Raw genomic sequence first — 14,615 nt, forward strand, 5'->3', positions numbered from 1 at the left:
GTTCGAACTATGCCGAGATTTTCGGGGGGTCCCATTTTTCTCTCGGGGGGGGGGGGGGGGGGACTTGCTCTTGCGCTTGACTTGACTGATATTTTAGAGACCCCCCAACATTTCCCAAATCATGTTTTCGGGGGATCTCGTGTCAGTTTCAGGGGGTCTCGGATCCCCCGAGTCCCCCCGTAGTTCGGACACTGGGTAGACGTACCTATTCTCAAATAAAGAATCGGAATATTTTTTCGACCACTGTTTATGTGTAGTAATTCAGCAGGTGTTTGATCAGGCTCAAATGCAAAAACTGGCGTTGTAACAAAAAAGAACTTCACTTCCCATGATTCTCTGCTGTCGTGGGCGAAGGAAGCTGAACCAATGAAGAGGGGCTAGTTGCCCTTAGTTGATTACATCTAGATTTTATCAAATGAATCTCGCCGTTTATTTATCTGTAAAATATCTCCGTGAATAGAATACCTTTTACTCATCCTGACAACGTGTCTTGCCCGGTCACACTGTTTTTGTGAAACAGGAATCATCCTAAATAAGGTAACTGTTCTCTGTTGTATTAGCAAACCCAGCTAACTATACCTGTTAGCTTAATACGAAATACGAAGAGGCAGCGATTAAATAATACCGTCTTTAATCGTGACGTCTTTTCTATACTGTGACTCAATTCGGAAAACCTAATAGGCGTTTTTTGCTTGATTTATATATGTGTCAATTAAGACAATTATGTTACGTGAAACGTTATTTTTAATCCAGCTAACAACGTGAGCTTTTTTCTTATTTTTCACACAGTGCATCCCTCCCTAATGTCAGTGTTCGACACAGTAGTAGCTTAGTTTTGGTCTCTTGTCGTGTGTTTTTTGTTGTTGTTGTTGTTGTTTTAACCTTTTTATTTTAATTGTATTGCAGTGAAGACACCTAGTGAATGGCAGACTGCGAAAGAGAAACAACGATGGTGTTTGAGCTGCCAATACATTAAGTTCTCCGAGAGAAGACATCTGATGAAAAATTACTGCAACTTTACAGACTGTAAGAGACAGATTCAGCCCGTAAGGACTGCATTAGGGCTTTCCTTTAAACCCACATCGGCTCAATGAGAACACACGTTTCCTTAATCCCCAGCAGTGTCACCACATAATGGTTTCTGTTTGAGAGTAACAGCTGCTTACTAAAATAACCCATACATTTATTGACACCTAACGCTTTATGAGATTCATCTAGTGTTTTGTGACCAAGCTGTATCGTTTGAATTGGCTTACATCTAAAAATGTTGATTCATTCATAGACAATTTGTATAGTATTTGTGTTATTTTGCATGTTTTGTAGGTCTGTTACTTTGAATTGATAATTATATTCATTACTGTGAGTCTGTACCCATTTTTTTCCTCAGGGTTATAACCCATATATATTAAATTTACGCAAAAAAAAGATCTGACCGTTGATCCTAAATCTAGTTTTTTCTACAGCTTTGAATCACACTTCACTGTCTTTGATTTTAAATTATATTTCAAAACAAAATGTCCTTTTCATTATATTTGACTGCAGGAAAACCTTTTGACATCATTTATTGATGAATGTTTAACCTTGCGTTTCCGTGTCTACATATTAGAATGCCTCTTTTGAGTTGATGATTGCTTTTGTTTTTATTTCTGCTCCATTTTTGTTTACAGCCGGCATGGAAGACAAGGCAAACGGCTCTGTTGACACAAAAAGGTATCATTTCCAATTAGTATAATAATAGTTTATTATTCATAAGTATTTGGAGGAACATGTTTCACGGTTGTTACAGTTGAAATTGCTTACGCACTAAGATGAATGCCTTCATTGTGACCTGACAGCCCGGTGGAGAACGGACAGCTGCCGGACCCTGCAAACTGGGGGGTTGCCGATGTTGTAAACTACTTCAAAGCAACAGGGTTCGAGGAGCAAGCCACGGCTTTCCAAGATCAGGTTGGGTGGCTCTTCCTGCTCAAAATTCTCATCACATGATGAAAGCAAACTAGGATGTCAGTGAAATATTTCTCTCTCTGCCTGACAGGAAATCGATGGCAAGTCCCTGCTGCTGATGACCCGCAACGATGTCCTGACGGGGCTGTCAATAAAGCTAGGCCCTGCACTGAAAATCTATGAGTATCACGTAAAGCAGCTGCAGACACAACACCTGAAGAGCAACGCCTCGTAGCACTGCAGGCCGCAGTGACACCCCCCCCCCAGCTCAGTGACAATCATCGCGTCAAGAGACACCAGGTTAGCTGCCACTTCACAAAGACTCCTCTGGCCACAGTGGCACCTTAACAGAGTTTGAATGCTGTATGTTTTTATAAGCTCAGAACTCCAAAAGCGGTTTTCTCAGTAGTGTTCAGCCATTCTTATTTCTACTGCTTGATATTTGTATTTTATCTTTTTTTTTATTTAAAAGAAAGACATTTAATGAAGAATTGTGTGTGTGGTGTGTATGTGCAAAGTGAGTTAACCCAAGACTGTTTAAAAACAAGTATTTGTATATAAGATGATCATATAGTTGAAAACTGTGTATGTTGCCGTACCCGAACCCTTTGATACTTGCAGGAAATGATTCTGGGATGTCCTTTTTTCCCTAAAATCACTTTTTATGCTCTAAGATCTGAAGCTGAGTCACTGAAACGTCCTCAGCATGTAACAATGAAAGATTTTGTTTTCCCAGAAACAAGTTTAATAAATGCCCCCACACTTAAATGATCTAGCCCCGAGGCTGTTGATTAAAACAAATATTTCTGTGTATGTATAATTTTTATGTTCCAACCTGTGGTGCTTTCAGAATTGTCAAATAGACAGCTGTTTAACTCATGTATGACAAATGAATATGTGCAAATAACACTGGAGTTTGACCATCTGAATCAAAGATTTGCAATAAATGGTGCTCTTTTCTCACAAAAGGACAATAATAGTAGAGTCATTTATTTCATTTACTTTCAGCAGAAGCCAGAATCATGTTTGGATATCTTCAGTTGTAGTCGGAAAATATTTTAAAGTTAATATTTAGTTCTCAGAACTTTATTATTATTATTATTATTATTATTATTATTATTTCATAACGTAGCTCTTGGTTGATAGATCAGAGCAGTAGCATTTCCTGGTTTATGTAGTTGCCTTCACAGCTTGGCTTGCTGTTTCCTGCGCACCGTCCCTGTGATGCTGCCTGAAGGGTTATCCAAGGCAAGAAGAACCTGTAAGATAAGACAGATGTTATAATAACAGTAAATAATAAACAAATAATAACAGTAAATAATCAAAACCGATAACAGAACTCACTTCATCTTTGTTGTTGATCCCCATTTTTGTCATGTCTATGGTGATGTAATGCTGGTTGGGCATGACCATCTCTATTTCATCAACCTAAAAGACAGAATTCTTACAGCATGAGCTTTTCTGAATGAGCTGGTTGGGCATGTGGCATAATATTGAACACAAAATTGTTCTTATTGGATGTTAAACAAATCTTAAAATGTAAGTGCTTAAACTATGCATTCCTTTGTCTGTTGCACACAGTACTGCGTGATACACAATTTGTACCTTACAGTCACTCATGGTGTGTGCAATAATAATCAGGGAGTTTACATTATTGTTTTATTTACCACCTGTGTCGAGAAAATCTGGTTGAAAAATAACCTTTATACTTTGCCACGTTGGGGCCTAGAATGTAATGGTATTGGGCTTTGAAAGTCCATGGAGTATATGATATAGTTTAGAAGGAGTGGGAACCCATATTAATGTTAACTGTTGTATTACGGACAATACTGTTCATGTGCTGTTAAATTCCTGCTTTCTTCTTTTGCTATGTCTTAAACAGATTATACCTAGAGGTTTGATATAAATCTTGTGATTGAACATTAGGACTTACCTCAGGAATTCGATCCAGGACCAGAACCTGTGTTTCATAAAGGGTCTTCTGCACAGAGGGTGAGAACTCTCCGAGATCATAAGGACCAGCAAACTTCTCAATTATCGTCTCCTTCACACACTTCCTGTGAGGACGTGATGGGATGGTCATTCGATTAGGAGATCATTCTTCATTTCTTATTTTCCTTCTATTTTGTGATCAGAACTCATAACATTTTTTTTTGTTGTTTGACATAAAGTTACAGACGACCAAGATGTGTAAGCAGTGTCCTACGCAAGTCTTTTCACGGATAATTACCATGCAGCATCAAAGTCGATATCTTGACTCTTGCTGTAGCGCCACCTAGCAAAGACAGAGGTGCAGAAACACCTGTCCTTGGTCTCTTGCAGAGTGGTGAAGCGGTCTTTGTGGAAACCCTCAAAACCAGACTGGGTGGTTTTCAGCAGCGTCATGTTCTTCACCCCGCTGTGAACCACCGGGATGCCTGTGCACCGAGTCAGTGAGTATGCAGAAATCCAGTTACATTTGGATTTGACTGAAGCCTGTCATCAGCATCAGCAATATTCAGCAATGCCAAGCTCATCTCTCAGTTTATAATACTTCATAAAACATCCAAACCAAGAGATTTTAGTTAAAACTGGACACAGATGAAGCATCCAATAACTCCAAATCATTTTTCACATGTACTTCTAAACTAATAAAACAATTGAGGCTGCCACAAGATAACACCATCTGAGCCAAGATCAGGCAAGTACAATTATGGTTTAGCTTTTACGAGTTTATGAGATTTACAAAGCCCCTCACAAAAAACGAGGAAATACATGTTTTAACTATATAAGTGTGTGTGTGGTTGTGCTTACCATTGAGATTCTGTTCAGCATCACAGAAGCGCAAAGATTCAGGGCAAATGATAAAGGCATGAGCATGCTCTACGCCATTCTGAGAAAACATATGACAATCGCAAACATGGTGAAAATCATGTTCACATTATTTAAGGTGTTCTTCATTCATTGTGTGGCTTTAAAAATATGAATGATGGAGAAACATAGTAAGATGTCATGCCAAGAAAAGCATTATAACCACGGCTTGCTTGGTGTGCTCTGCGGTTAAAAAGACTTCTTCTGCAGTGTCATTGGTTCCACTTGTGCTTTTCGCTTCATGAAAAGTAAGAACTGTATCTTAAAACTGAACCCTGGGTTTTACCTTCTCCAACCTTCTCCATGGAGCCTCCTCCATGTGAACTTTGGCCTTCAGCACATGGTTGAAAGCGGTCAGGAAATGATGACAGATATCCAAGGAGAACTGCTCAATGGTCCTTACCTGAACAGAGGAGTATAGCATAAAAAGCATGCTGTAATTAAAGCCTCTAAAAATATCCAAATAGAAACATAAAGAAAGTCCAGATAAAAACAAAAGTAAACCTTGATTTTATTTGATCAGTGTGTTTGCGTCTGCGGTTGACAAGGTTCACTTTGCCAGTATAGTGAAGCCAAACAGTGACTTTAGTCGAAGTGTCCTAGTTTAATAAATGCATAATGCGTATAAAAATATACATTTAATAGGAGCAATAAGGTAATGTAACAGTACTGTAAGTTTACATGAATGCTGCAGGATTTTTATTCACCCCAGACATTTGTGTCGCTGCATTTTGTTCTTTGAAACTACATGACAAACAATTTTTTCTTCTCCTGAATTTGAAAAAAGATAGCTAAGGTAGGTAGGTAAGGGGTTTATATTTGTATGTCCAAGACCTGACAACAATTCAACCGTATTCCTATCTACGTCTTAATGGCGACAGAAAAAAGAGTTGATAACAACACCATTTTTGTAAACACTTCCTAAAAACTCAAATTTTATCAGAGTGGAGAGTCACGTCCTAACTGCCCTTTGTTACTTTCTGTGGATGGACATTGCTTTTAATAGAGTGATAGAAGTGTAAGGCGGGTAGAAAGTGGAAAGAGTGTAGTAGACGGTCTGGAGGCTGTGGGCCTTACCTCCTTGAGCTTGGCCAGGGCATGGACGGTGTTTTTGATGGTGTCGGTGGGGATGATGTCTGAGTTGTCTCCAGTTAGATAATCCTTGCGGGATTTGAGAGTGAGCTCCACATCAGCTTTCAGCTCGATGATGTAGTGATGGCTGCCCTGTCTCCTGATCACCAGCACCTTCACTGTGTTTTTGCCGTAGCCTGTTCGCACAAACTCCACATTCTGCACACACAGAGAACTCATCACTGACAAGCCTCTGTTTCCATTAATAGTGTTCTGGGCCAATCGTGCATGCAGCCTGCATAGTATATTAGAGTTTTGCATATCACAATACAAAATATATATAGTTTTTACTTTTAAATAGTGTTTGATTTAGGAGAAATAACACATACAGTATTTATATATATATATATATATATATATATATATATATATTGTTAGATATCAGCAGTCTCATGTGGCAACCTGGTATCCTCAAAGAGACACATTTAAAATTCATTAATTCATTAATTAATTAATTATAGCAACATAAATATTTAACTCAGGGTCTCAGGGCAAATTCTCAAAAACCCCCCACATTTTTTTTTAATTCATAAATCTAAAAATAAGACTTTAATTTGTAATGACGTTACTCAAATAAATGTATTAAAATGCTAGTATGTAAACAATTAAAAAAAGCCATTTCAAACCGTAAATGCCTCTGCATTGGTAGATCAGGATAAGGGAACCCTCATACATAAAATGTTTTTTGCAAATGCACTGCCTGCTAGCAAGCAGCAACAACAAGAAATATTTCATGTTGCAATACATTGATGGGAAATACTTTTCCTAACTATAATTCATGGATGCCAATTATTTCATACATTTTTGTTACGGTAAATTTGGTCATAAATTCAGAGTGGCATTAAAAAAGTTTTAAATGTACATTACATTAGGCTGTATACATGCATATACAGTATGTTTACAGAATCATAGTTGACCAATAGTTTGTGATTTAGACTTTACGTTACTGATATTTATGAGACCTAACCACTGGTTTATACAACAGTCGCCCCATGGTCATTCACCCCAAACCTTCAGATAACCTCCAGAGTTGGATAATTTAAGGTGTCCCCTAATAGTCTATAACACATCTTGCATCTGTGTTTTAATTTCTGTAAACATTATGAAGGATTACCTGATCTGAAGCCGCTGCCATGGTATCTTTCTTTCCTTGACCTGCTGCCTCTCTGTCCTCTGTTCCTCCTGCAAAAGGTGCTGCTACCCATTGAGGATGATTTTGTAGAGAGAGCGGAGCCACCTTTGCTCTTTTCTTTTTGTTTTTGAAAGTCATGTTGCATGTCAGGTAATGTTCAACCGGTCTTACCCGTTACAACATGTGTAATTAAAATGTCAGGCATGCAGATGTACACACCTAACACACACTCTCTTGCTTAATTACACACACATGTAGTTGCATAGAGGACCAAAAGTCTTATCAATCTATACTGACATTTTTGTTGTGTTGTATTAACCCCCTGTGGTTTCATCTATCAGAGGTGGGTAAAACATTATTTTAGATCCAGTGAAACAGGGTTATTTTTAATACTTGGCACATGTATACAGGTCACATTCTTGGGTGCCAGGTTTTGAGATACCAAAGGAAGTAAGCCTATTTTGATAACTAGATTGTCTACCATGTTTAAATGTAAACGAACCAATATTTGAGCTGATGGTTTAGAAGCTCCATGATACTGTTTTGTTAAATAGAAAAACATATTTTTTAAACATATTTAATTATTATAAATCATTTAAAACTAATGACTGACACTTCATGCTGTTAATGGGATCTTTTTAGAGAGTGGTATTGATCGATCTTAAATGTACAGAAATCTATTCCAGATATTTATTATAATATGTTTAATTTTTATGTGAAGATAATGACTAATACAAGTCCAGATCTGCTAATACAGTTTCTGTACAGGTGTTTCTCACCGATGTGAGAGGACCAAAAATGATACATTTATCTTGATTTTAACCCATATGTTTTTACATTTTTAAGTGAAATAAGAGATGCAAATAATGACTTGCATGTTTTTTGTGGTCTGGACATGAAGTCACAAGGTCAATGCGCTTGTTTGTTTAAGAGGAAGTGACTATGTTCCCTGATTCTTTTTTTTTTTTTTCAAAGCTTGCACAGATGTCATGTTGAAGTAGGAATGTATATTACTTTATTATGCATTAAACGTCTTTTTATTATACATTAAACATCTCCATCTCAATAGTATGCTGTTTGACCTATGACTGACATGTTTCTATTTACTTGTGGTTTTCTTATTTTAGTTTTAGCAATATGTTTAATTCAGCTTGATGTCAGCCACAAGTTACAGACTAAAAACAGAATGCAAATTTAATGAAAGAGTTTTATTTCACTTCTTTATTTCCAGGGTAAAGGAGTATTTTGACCAGATGTTTTCCATTTCAGCAAGTTTCAAATTCGGTACCATTGCTAAAAAAATAAGGTCACTGTGGTTGCACTGAGAATCTTCCAGGTGGGGACAGGTGCAATAGTTTAAATGTGAATACCTGTTGAAAGGGATAAAACTCACGGGATAAGTAAAAGCACAGTATTTAGAATCAAGGGGTTTTTATAGATTTCAGCAATTTAAAGCCTCCCAAAACATCTTTTAATTCAACATTAAACCTTCCCTTCAACATCTCCCCATCATGTGACCAGATCTTGTGACTTCCTGTTTTGCATCTACATGCAGCTGTATCTTACCTCTCAAAGCTACTCAATCTTAAATCACACCACACAACAAAGATTTGTAATTTCCTTTTGTGTTCACTTCGCCTGCAGGATGGACATGCACTTCAGTTCCCGCTTACAGATCGTTATCATGTTTGTGTGGTGCACAGTGTGTAGTACTGACATTTCCTGTAGAAATGAAGCTGGTGAACCAGTTGATTGGTGAGTTGATATCATTCATTACAGCAGAGTTATACCATAAGTTTTTAGTCAGGTTGCTTGAAAATCCATGTTGTTTTGTTTTTTAGTGTAATCAGATTTTGCTTTAATGGAGCATGGAATCAACAAAAGTGCATGTAACTATTCCAATATTATTGTTGAATAAAACGCGCATTTCTCTCTTTTTCCTCTGCAGGTTTATCATCTACAAACTGCCCAGGTATAAGATTGGTGAGGTTGGCAGTGGGGTGGACTACATGTACCTGGATTCCTCAGTAGGGAGCTGGCAGATAAGTAAATATATGGTCAACACTAGTCAAGGAGCCATAGGAAACACACTGAAGCAGCTTTACGCAGGACAGGCCTACAAGGTGAGATTATGTCCCTGTTCTCCAAGTGGGTTTTTTATTCCCTAAAAGTATAGGAAAATAGGGCATGCTGAGTCGTTTCCTCTTTTTTTTTTCTACGGGGAACTGAGCGGAAGTTGGTAATTAAAAAAGCTTCCCCAGACAAATGAAGTGAATTACTCAAGCCTTTCTCATGTCAGTTATTTTTGTTATTGCACATTATAGGTTTAAAAAATCAATTGTGGCGTCATGAAAGTATTTTAGACAAATTAAAATTAACTGATAATAACCTAAGAAAAAATGCTTGGTAAAGCAATGTTTTTGGGACAATTAAGAAAATATGCCAGTTAACTTTCATGCCATTAGTTACTGTAGACTAGGAGAGTAATTCCCAAGTCAGCAAGTGGTTGACTTAGTTAAGAAGACTGGACAACCAGCCTGGCTTTGTTCAAAGCTAAACAAATCCACAAACTACAACCATTGAACCTCACTCATTAATAAGTTGCAGCTTTTGTTGTTATTGGAGGGGGTTATGTCCCACACTATTTCTAGGCCAGGAGCAGTGACTTCCTGTCTTTTCATTAGGTTGCCAGGTAACAAGTAGAGAGTGTAAAATAAATTGGTTAGTTGTTGTCTTTATGCTATGCTAAGCTAACCCTCTGCTGGCTGGGATAAGCCCCCCTGTTCCCTGAAAAAACCTTTTATTCCTTGGTCTGTGTTAAAATCATTTTCGGGGACTTGGCGCTAACAATAATCTTAGGCTACATACACTATGTAACAAAAGAAAAAAGAAAAAACAGACGGACAGCGGCAGATCTTTACCTCTTTAAATTCAGGAAATCTCATAGGTTTAGGCAACACAACTTTGTTTAGAAAAAGGTCAGAACTATTTTTGTCAGAAAGCCCTGGTGGCTCACTTCTCCCATGTGTGGCTAAAAGTTACTAGTTTGAAGATAAAAAAATAGACATGGTCCAGTTGACTGATGCCTTATTTTTTTAGAAGTAGTCGAAATGTTCATCTATAGCTTTTGATAAGAAAGCATATAATGTTTCCCGTATGGCAAACTCTTTCTTAAAGAAATAAACAGATACTGTTTATACAAAAAAAACTAACTACACAGAAGTGATTTTCTTGACAAATACTAAAACAAGTTTTTCCCCAGTCTAACAGTTCAGTCTATGCACTCTACAATGATGGGCCACCGATCCTTGATTACATTAAAGGATACGGACACACTAAAGGTACAGTGCACTACCATAATTCATGTTTGATTTTACTGTTCTTGATTTTATTTGACGTTATTTTCAGTCGGATTAACTAGGACTGTATCATAAAATAACATATGTGTGTCTTTGATAATTAATGATGGTGTTACTGTACTTCCATTCCAGGCTGCTTTTAAACTTTGCAATGCTATGATTTTAGAAATAAAGATAGACAACTTTTTTTGGTGTCAGGGGGAGGAAACGGCCAAAGAGTACCAGTCTCATAACTGCTGTTGACTCTGGATTATCGACTACACTGACATGACCTTGATTGAAATGTCTGCAAGCATGCAGGTTTAACATGTGTGTGTAAACGTTGTACTTGTATGCATTTTGCAGGAGTACTGCTCTTTGACCACTCTCAAGGTTTTTGGCTTTCGCACAGCATTCCCCATTTCCCGTCGTTCCCTGAGAGAGGGTACCTTTACCCCTCCTCTGGCAAAGTCAACGGCCAAACTGCTCTCTGCGTGACTTACCGCTATGAACAGTTCCTCGGTATAGGTGAGTGAACGCTCATGAAGCAACAGGGCTTTACTGCTGCTCTGTACACATCCCAGACTTCAGTTTACAAAAGTCTCTATTTGCTCGACAAAAGAAAACATTTACACAGTGACCAGGCATTATGCTCGTTCTTTAGATGTGTCTCCAAATGTTATAGAACTAGCAAAGTGTTTGTCTAGGATCTTTTGATGGTGTAATTTATTAAATAAAAACCTGGAGAATGGAAAAACACATATTCTATGTCCTCTTACTCTCAAATATTCTAGTCCAATATATAAAGTAAGATACATCGATTATCAAATAAAGATGAGGAATACATTTTTCCAACAATGTAATTGAATTATTCATATTTTGTAAAGCACAAGAAATGGTTACGTTGTGTGCGATGCTTTCAATTAATGTGGTGATATAGTCCGTCTTTAATTAATTCAAGTTTTACCAACTAAAGACACATTTTAATAGGAAAAAGTCCACATTTTGGGGAATCTGCTTTGCTTACCATTAAACAGAGAATAGGAAGAGGAAAGTGAAATGAGTCTCATTGATGAAACTGACTTTATCAATGGATGGGACTCACTTCAATTTTCAACCTGAGGGTTCATTTTACGATTGCCGACTACAACTTTATATAAGTAAGGAAAAATCTGGACATGCATTTAAAAAAAAGGGAAATACATGACAGAACAAATGAATGAAAGAACAAATGTGCCTGTGTTTTCATTGAAATTCATCCATTTATCAGAGATTGAGGACACCCAAAACTATTTGAGCCCCATCCGATAAAACATACATGAATCAGATTTTTTTCTTTTGTTTTTAAGAAATAATGTCCATATAATACAGAACCATCCAACAGTGCACCCGTTAGTTTTCTAACACATAGCATCTCTTATTTGTTTCCTTTCTGTGATCCTCTATCCTTACTCTTCAGCAAAGCAGATGGTGTACCTTTACCCACGTTTCTATAACTGCTCTGTACCTGCTACATTCATTGCCGAACTGCCGCAGTTGGCCCAGTTATGCAAGGGATCCAAACCCAGACCACCCTCAGATAAGAGCATGGAGCAGCTAAGCTCTATCAAAGGAGAAACGTTTGTCAGTTTTGTCAAATCTGAACACTTTGTTGATGGTAAGATATTCCTCCTGTGCTGCTGCTCTTTTACATTTTACTCTTCAGGATATTTATTTACACCCTTGCTGCTGTACAACAAATACCTATGCATTCATTTAGATTAACTAAAGCGACATTTTTGGTCTTTTGGAACATTTATTATACAAAAAACATCTGAGAGAGAAACTCCAGTTGAGAGTCCACTTTCATTTACAAAAACCTCTATCTGCTACTGTTTTGTTGCACATTTTGCTTGTCTGCCAAAGTCCCTCATTATCAGCTGCAGACACACTATCATCTTAGACCCATGAAGCAAATAAGTTCACCATACCCATGTTTCAGCATGTGACGCTCTTCACATTTTAAAGTGTGTGCACAGTTGTGAGCAGTCACTTATCCTATCAGATGATTTTTAGAGCCCTTGTTTTTTTCAAGATTATGTTCCCCGGGCATAAGGGTAATATTTGTGCAGTTAAACTTCACAGAGCTCATTTAAAATATAAATCCCTGCCCTCACAGCACGATCACACATCTTATCTTAATATTTCCATTTTTAATCCAAAAGTAAATACATCATTTTGAACCTATTCTGGGGCATAATAATACACAATCTCACATTTATGTAGTCTGTCATTTTTCATCATAATGCAGCTGAACTAACCCTTTCACTGGCAATCCTCCAGACATCTACACAGGATGGGTGGCTCAGGCTCTGGATGCCGACTTGCTGGTGGAGTCATGGCAGAGACAAGGTCACGAGCTGCCCTCTAACTGCTCCCTGCCTAAACACGTCATGAACATCAAGAGGATTCGACTTCCAGGGCCAGTTCTGTTCCAGTCCCACTACGACCACTCAAAGTGGTGCGTGTCAAGGGCCTATGAGGACCAGGTGACCTGCCTGGGGGATCTGAACAGGGGGAAGGCACAGCTTTGGCGTGGTGGGGGGCTGGTCTGCACCTTTAACCCCCTCATTTTCAAGGCCTTCAGACAGGTGGTGGACTGGTACTTTGGCTGTTGAATGAGAAAGAAAGATAGGATGATTAGGACTAGATTATTTTGACACCGCATGGGTTGAATCTTGTTACTGTTAATGCGACCAACATGCAAGTAACAGAAAATGCAGTTATGGCATAGCAGGTCAATCTGATTCCCTCATGCTGTGGCAGGCAGAGACAAACTGTTCTGTAAGAAGGCAACTTTCTTTATTTTCCCAGAGTAATATTTTGAGTTTTTATAATTGAGGATGCTTACTATTGAATTTGGGAAGAATTGTTTCCGTACAGGATCACATTATTTTTTATGTGAGGAAAAGCTGCTCCACAGCAGTTCCTCCACATTGGTGGCATAATCGCTTCTCTTTTGGCAGCCATGTTTTATGTTATACCTGCCAGTTTCTAGGACCAGGCTGTGAGTTGTCAACATTTTTCTGTGTTTATCATCAGTCACGGTGCTCAGGTTGGATGTACTGTCTTTTTAAGGCCAGATAGTATTGCATTTTACTTTGGGTTTGGTTTTGGGGTTTGGGATTTAGCATTCCAATAAGTGAAGTAGTAATCAATTTCAGAATAAACAATACACAATAACTTATTTGACTTGTATTTCTGTGTTCTTGTACAAATGAGAAGTAGTCTTTCCGTGTATGTGGTTTTGAGAATGATAGCAAAAGATCAAGTCTCAGATCATTTCCTGACCATGAGGGCTTGTCATGTGACTAAATGACTAAAGATGCATAAAGAAAGTGCTTTTGATGTGTTTTCCTTTACAGAGCAAATGTAAATTAATTACTGCTGATTCTGAAAAAGTTCAAACTTTAAAGTAAGGGGACAGTGCCGGCACAAAAATCAGGAAATGGGTCAAATCTCGGTGCGTAAAGTGAAGGAGCATCCCCTTATGTTCTCATGCTCTCTCTTAAGTAATAGCCTCATCCCTCAAACTTCTGCTTTGGTCTTGCGCAGTCGTCAGCTGGAAATCAAACTATAGTTGTTTGTGTATCAGAATAAAGAGTAAGTGGGTAGCTTCTTGGAGAAAAAAAAGAATACAAACTATGATTATATTTAGTAGCATCATCTAATTAATGTTTACTTTTATTGTACCCATAGGGAGAACAAGAATTTGCCATCCCTGTGGGTCGCTGTCAGGAAGAGGCACACAACTTCCAAATAACCATAGTTTTTGGTAAACAGTGTCACCTTGTGGACTGGTAGAATCTTACTGTGTAGTTTATAGTCCGTGCATGACCTATGCTTTTTCTTTACATTGAGCCTTTTGTTGCATCTTAAATTCTTATTTTCCTAAAACAAAGGAATTTTGTTGCTGGATTTAAAATTATTTTACAGATCAACTTATTTCCAGGATTTTCAGAGAACCTTTCACATTCTTATCACTTATAGGAAATATTACACTGGTAGCAACTTGAAATCACAAATTTGATATAGTGTATCTACTGCTTGGTTCTGCGGATGTTTCAATTTCTCAACCCTTAGTCCTCCTGTGCTGTACGGGCACATGTACAGTTAATAGTGCTGACATGAATAACACTTTCAATTGAAGTTGCTTTGAATAACTTGTTTAAACCTATTCC

At 37.8% G+C, this 14,615-nt stretch overlaps 3 protein-coding genes across 4 annotated transcripts; 2 read left to right on the top strand and 1 right to left on the bottom strand.

Annotated features, from left to right (window-relative positions):
- The first annotated feature begins 148 nt into the window (after positions 1 to 148).
- samd13 (sterile alpha motif domain containing 13) lies at positions 149 to 2,915 on the top strand. The gene is made up of 5 exons (XM_063891499.1): positions 149 to 537; positions 907 to 1,026; positions 1,668 to 1,710; positions 1,836 to 1,947; positions 2,036 to 2,915. Exons 2-5 carry the CDS (start codon positions 999 to 1,001, stop codon positions 2,177 to 2,179), a joined length of 327 nt encoding a protein of 108 aa, XP_063747569.1. The 5' UTR covers positions 149 to 537; positions 907 to 998; the 3' UTR covers positions 2,180 to 2,915.
- Positions 2,914 to 7,296, bottom strand: uox (urate oxidase). The gene is made up of 8 exons (XM_063891498.1): positions 7,040 to 7,296; positions 5,872 to 6,084; positions 5,081 to 5,197; positions 4,738 to 4,816; positions 4,175 to 4,361; positions 3,878 to 4,001; positions 3,289 to 3,372; positions 2,914 to 3,203 (listed from the first exon to the last, which is right to left on the bottom strand). The coding sequence occupies exons 1-8, from the start codon at positions 7,193 to 7,195 to the stop codon at positions 3,129 to 3,131; spliced, it is 1,035 nt and encodes a 344-aa protein (XP_063747568.1). The 5' UTR covers positions 7,196 to 7,296; the 3' UTR covers positions 2,914 to 3,128.
- dnase2b (deoxyribonuclease II beta) lies at positions 7,007 to 13,621 on the top strand. Of its 2 annotated transcripts, XM_063891497.1 has the most exons (7): positions 7,007 to 7,207; positions 8,702 to 8,812; positions 9,006 to 9,180; positions 10,320 to 10,398; positions 10,762 to 10,923; positions 11,855 to 12,052; positions 12,718 to 13,621. In XM_063891497.1, exons 1-7 carry the CDS (start codon positions 7,194 to 7,196, stop codon positions 13,050 to 13,052), a joined length of 1,074 nt encoding a protein of 357 aa, XP_063747567.1. In that variant the 5' UTR covers positions 7,007 to 7,193; the 3' UTR covers positions 13,053 to 13,621. The 2 variants fall into 2 exon arrangements, with proteins under 2 accessions (XP_063747567.1, XP_063747566.1); XM_063891496.1 differs by lacking the exon at positions 7,007 to 7,207 and having other exon boundaries at positions 8,586 to 8,812.
- The last annotated feature ends 994 nt before the right edge of the window (positions 13,622 to 14,615 follow it).

This window comes from Eleginops maclovinus, chromosome 9, assembly GCF_036324505.1.
Source record: "Eleginops maclovinus isolate JMC-PN-2008 ecotype Puerto Natales chromosome 9, JC_Emac_rtc_rv5, whole genome shotgun sequence".
Lineage (NCBI taxonomy): Eukaryota > Metazoa > Chordata > Actinopteri > Perciformes > Eleginopidae > Eleginops > Eleginops maclovinus.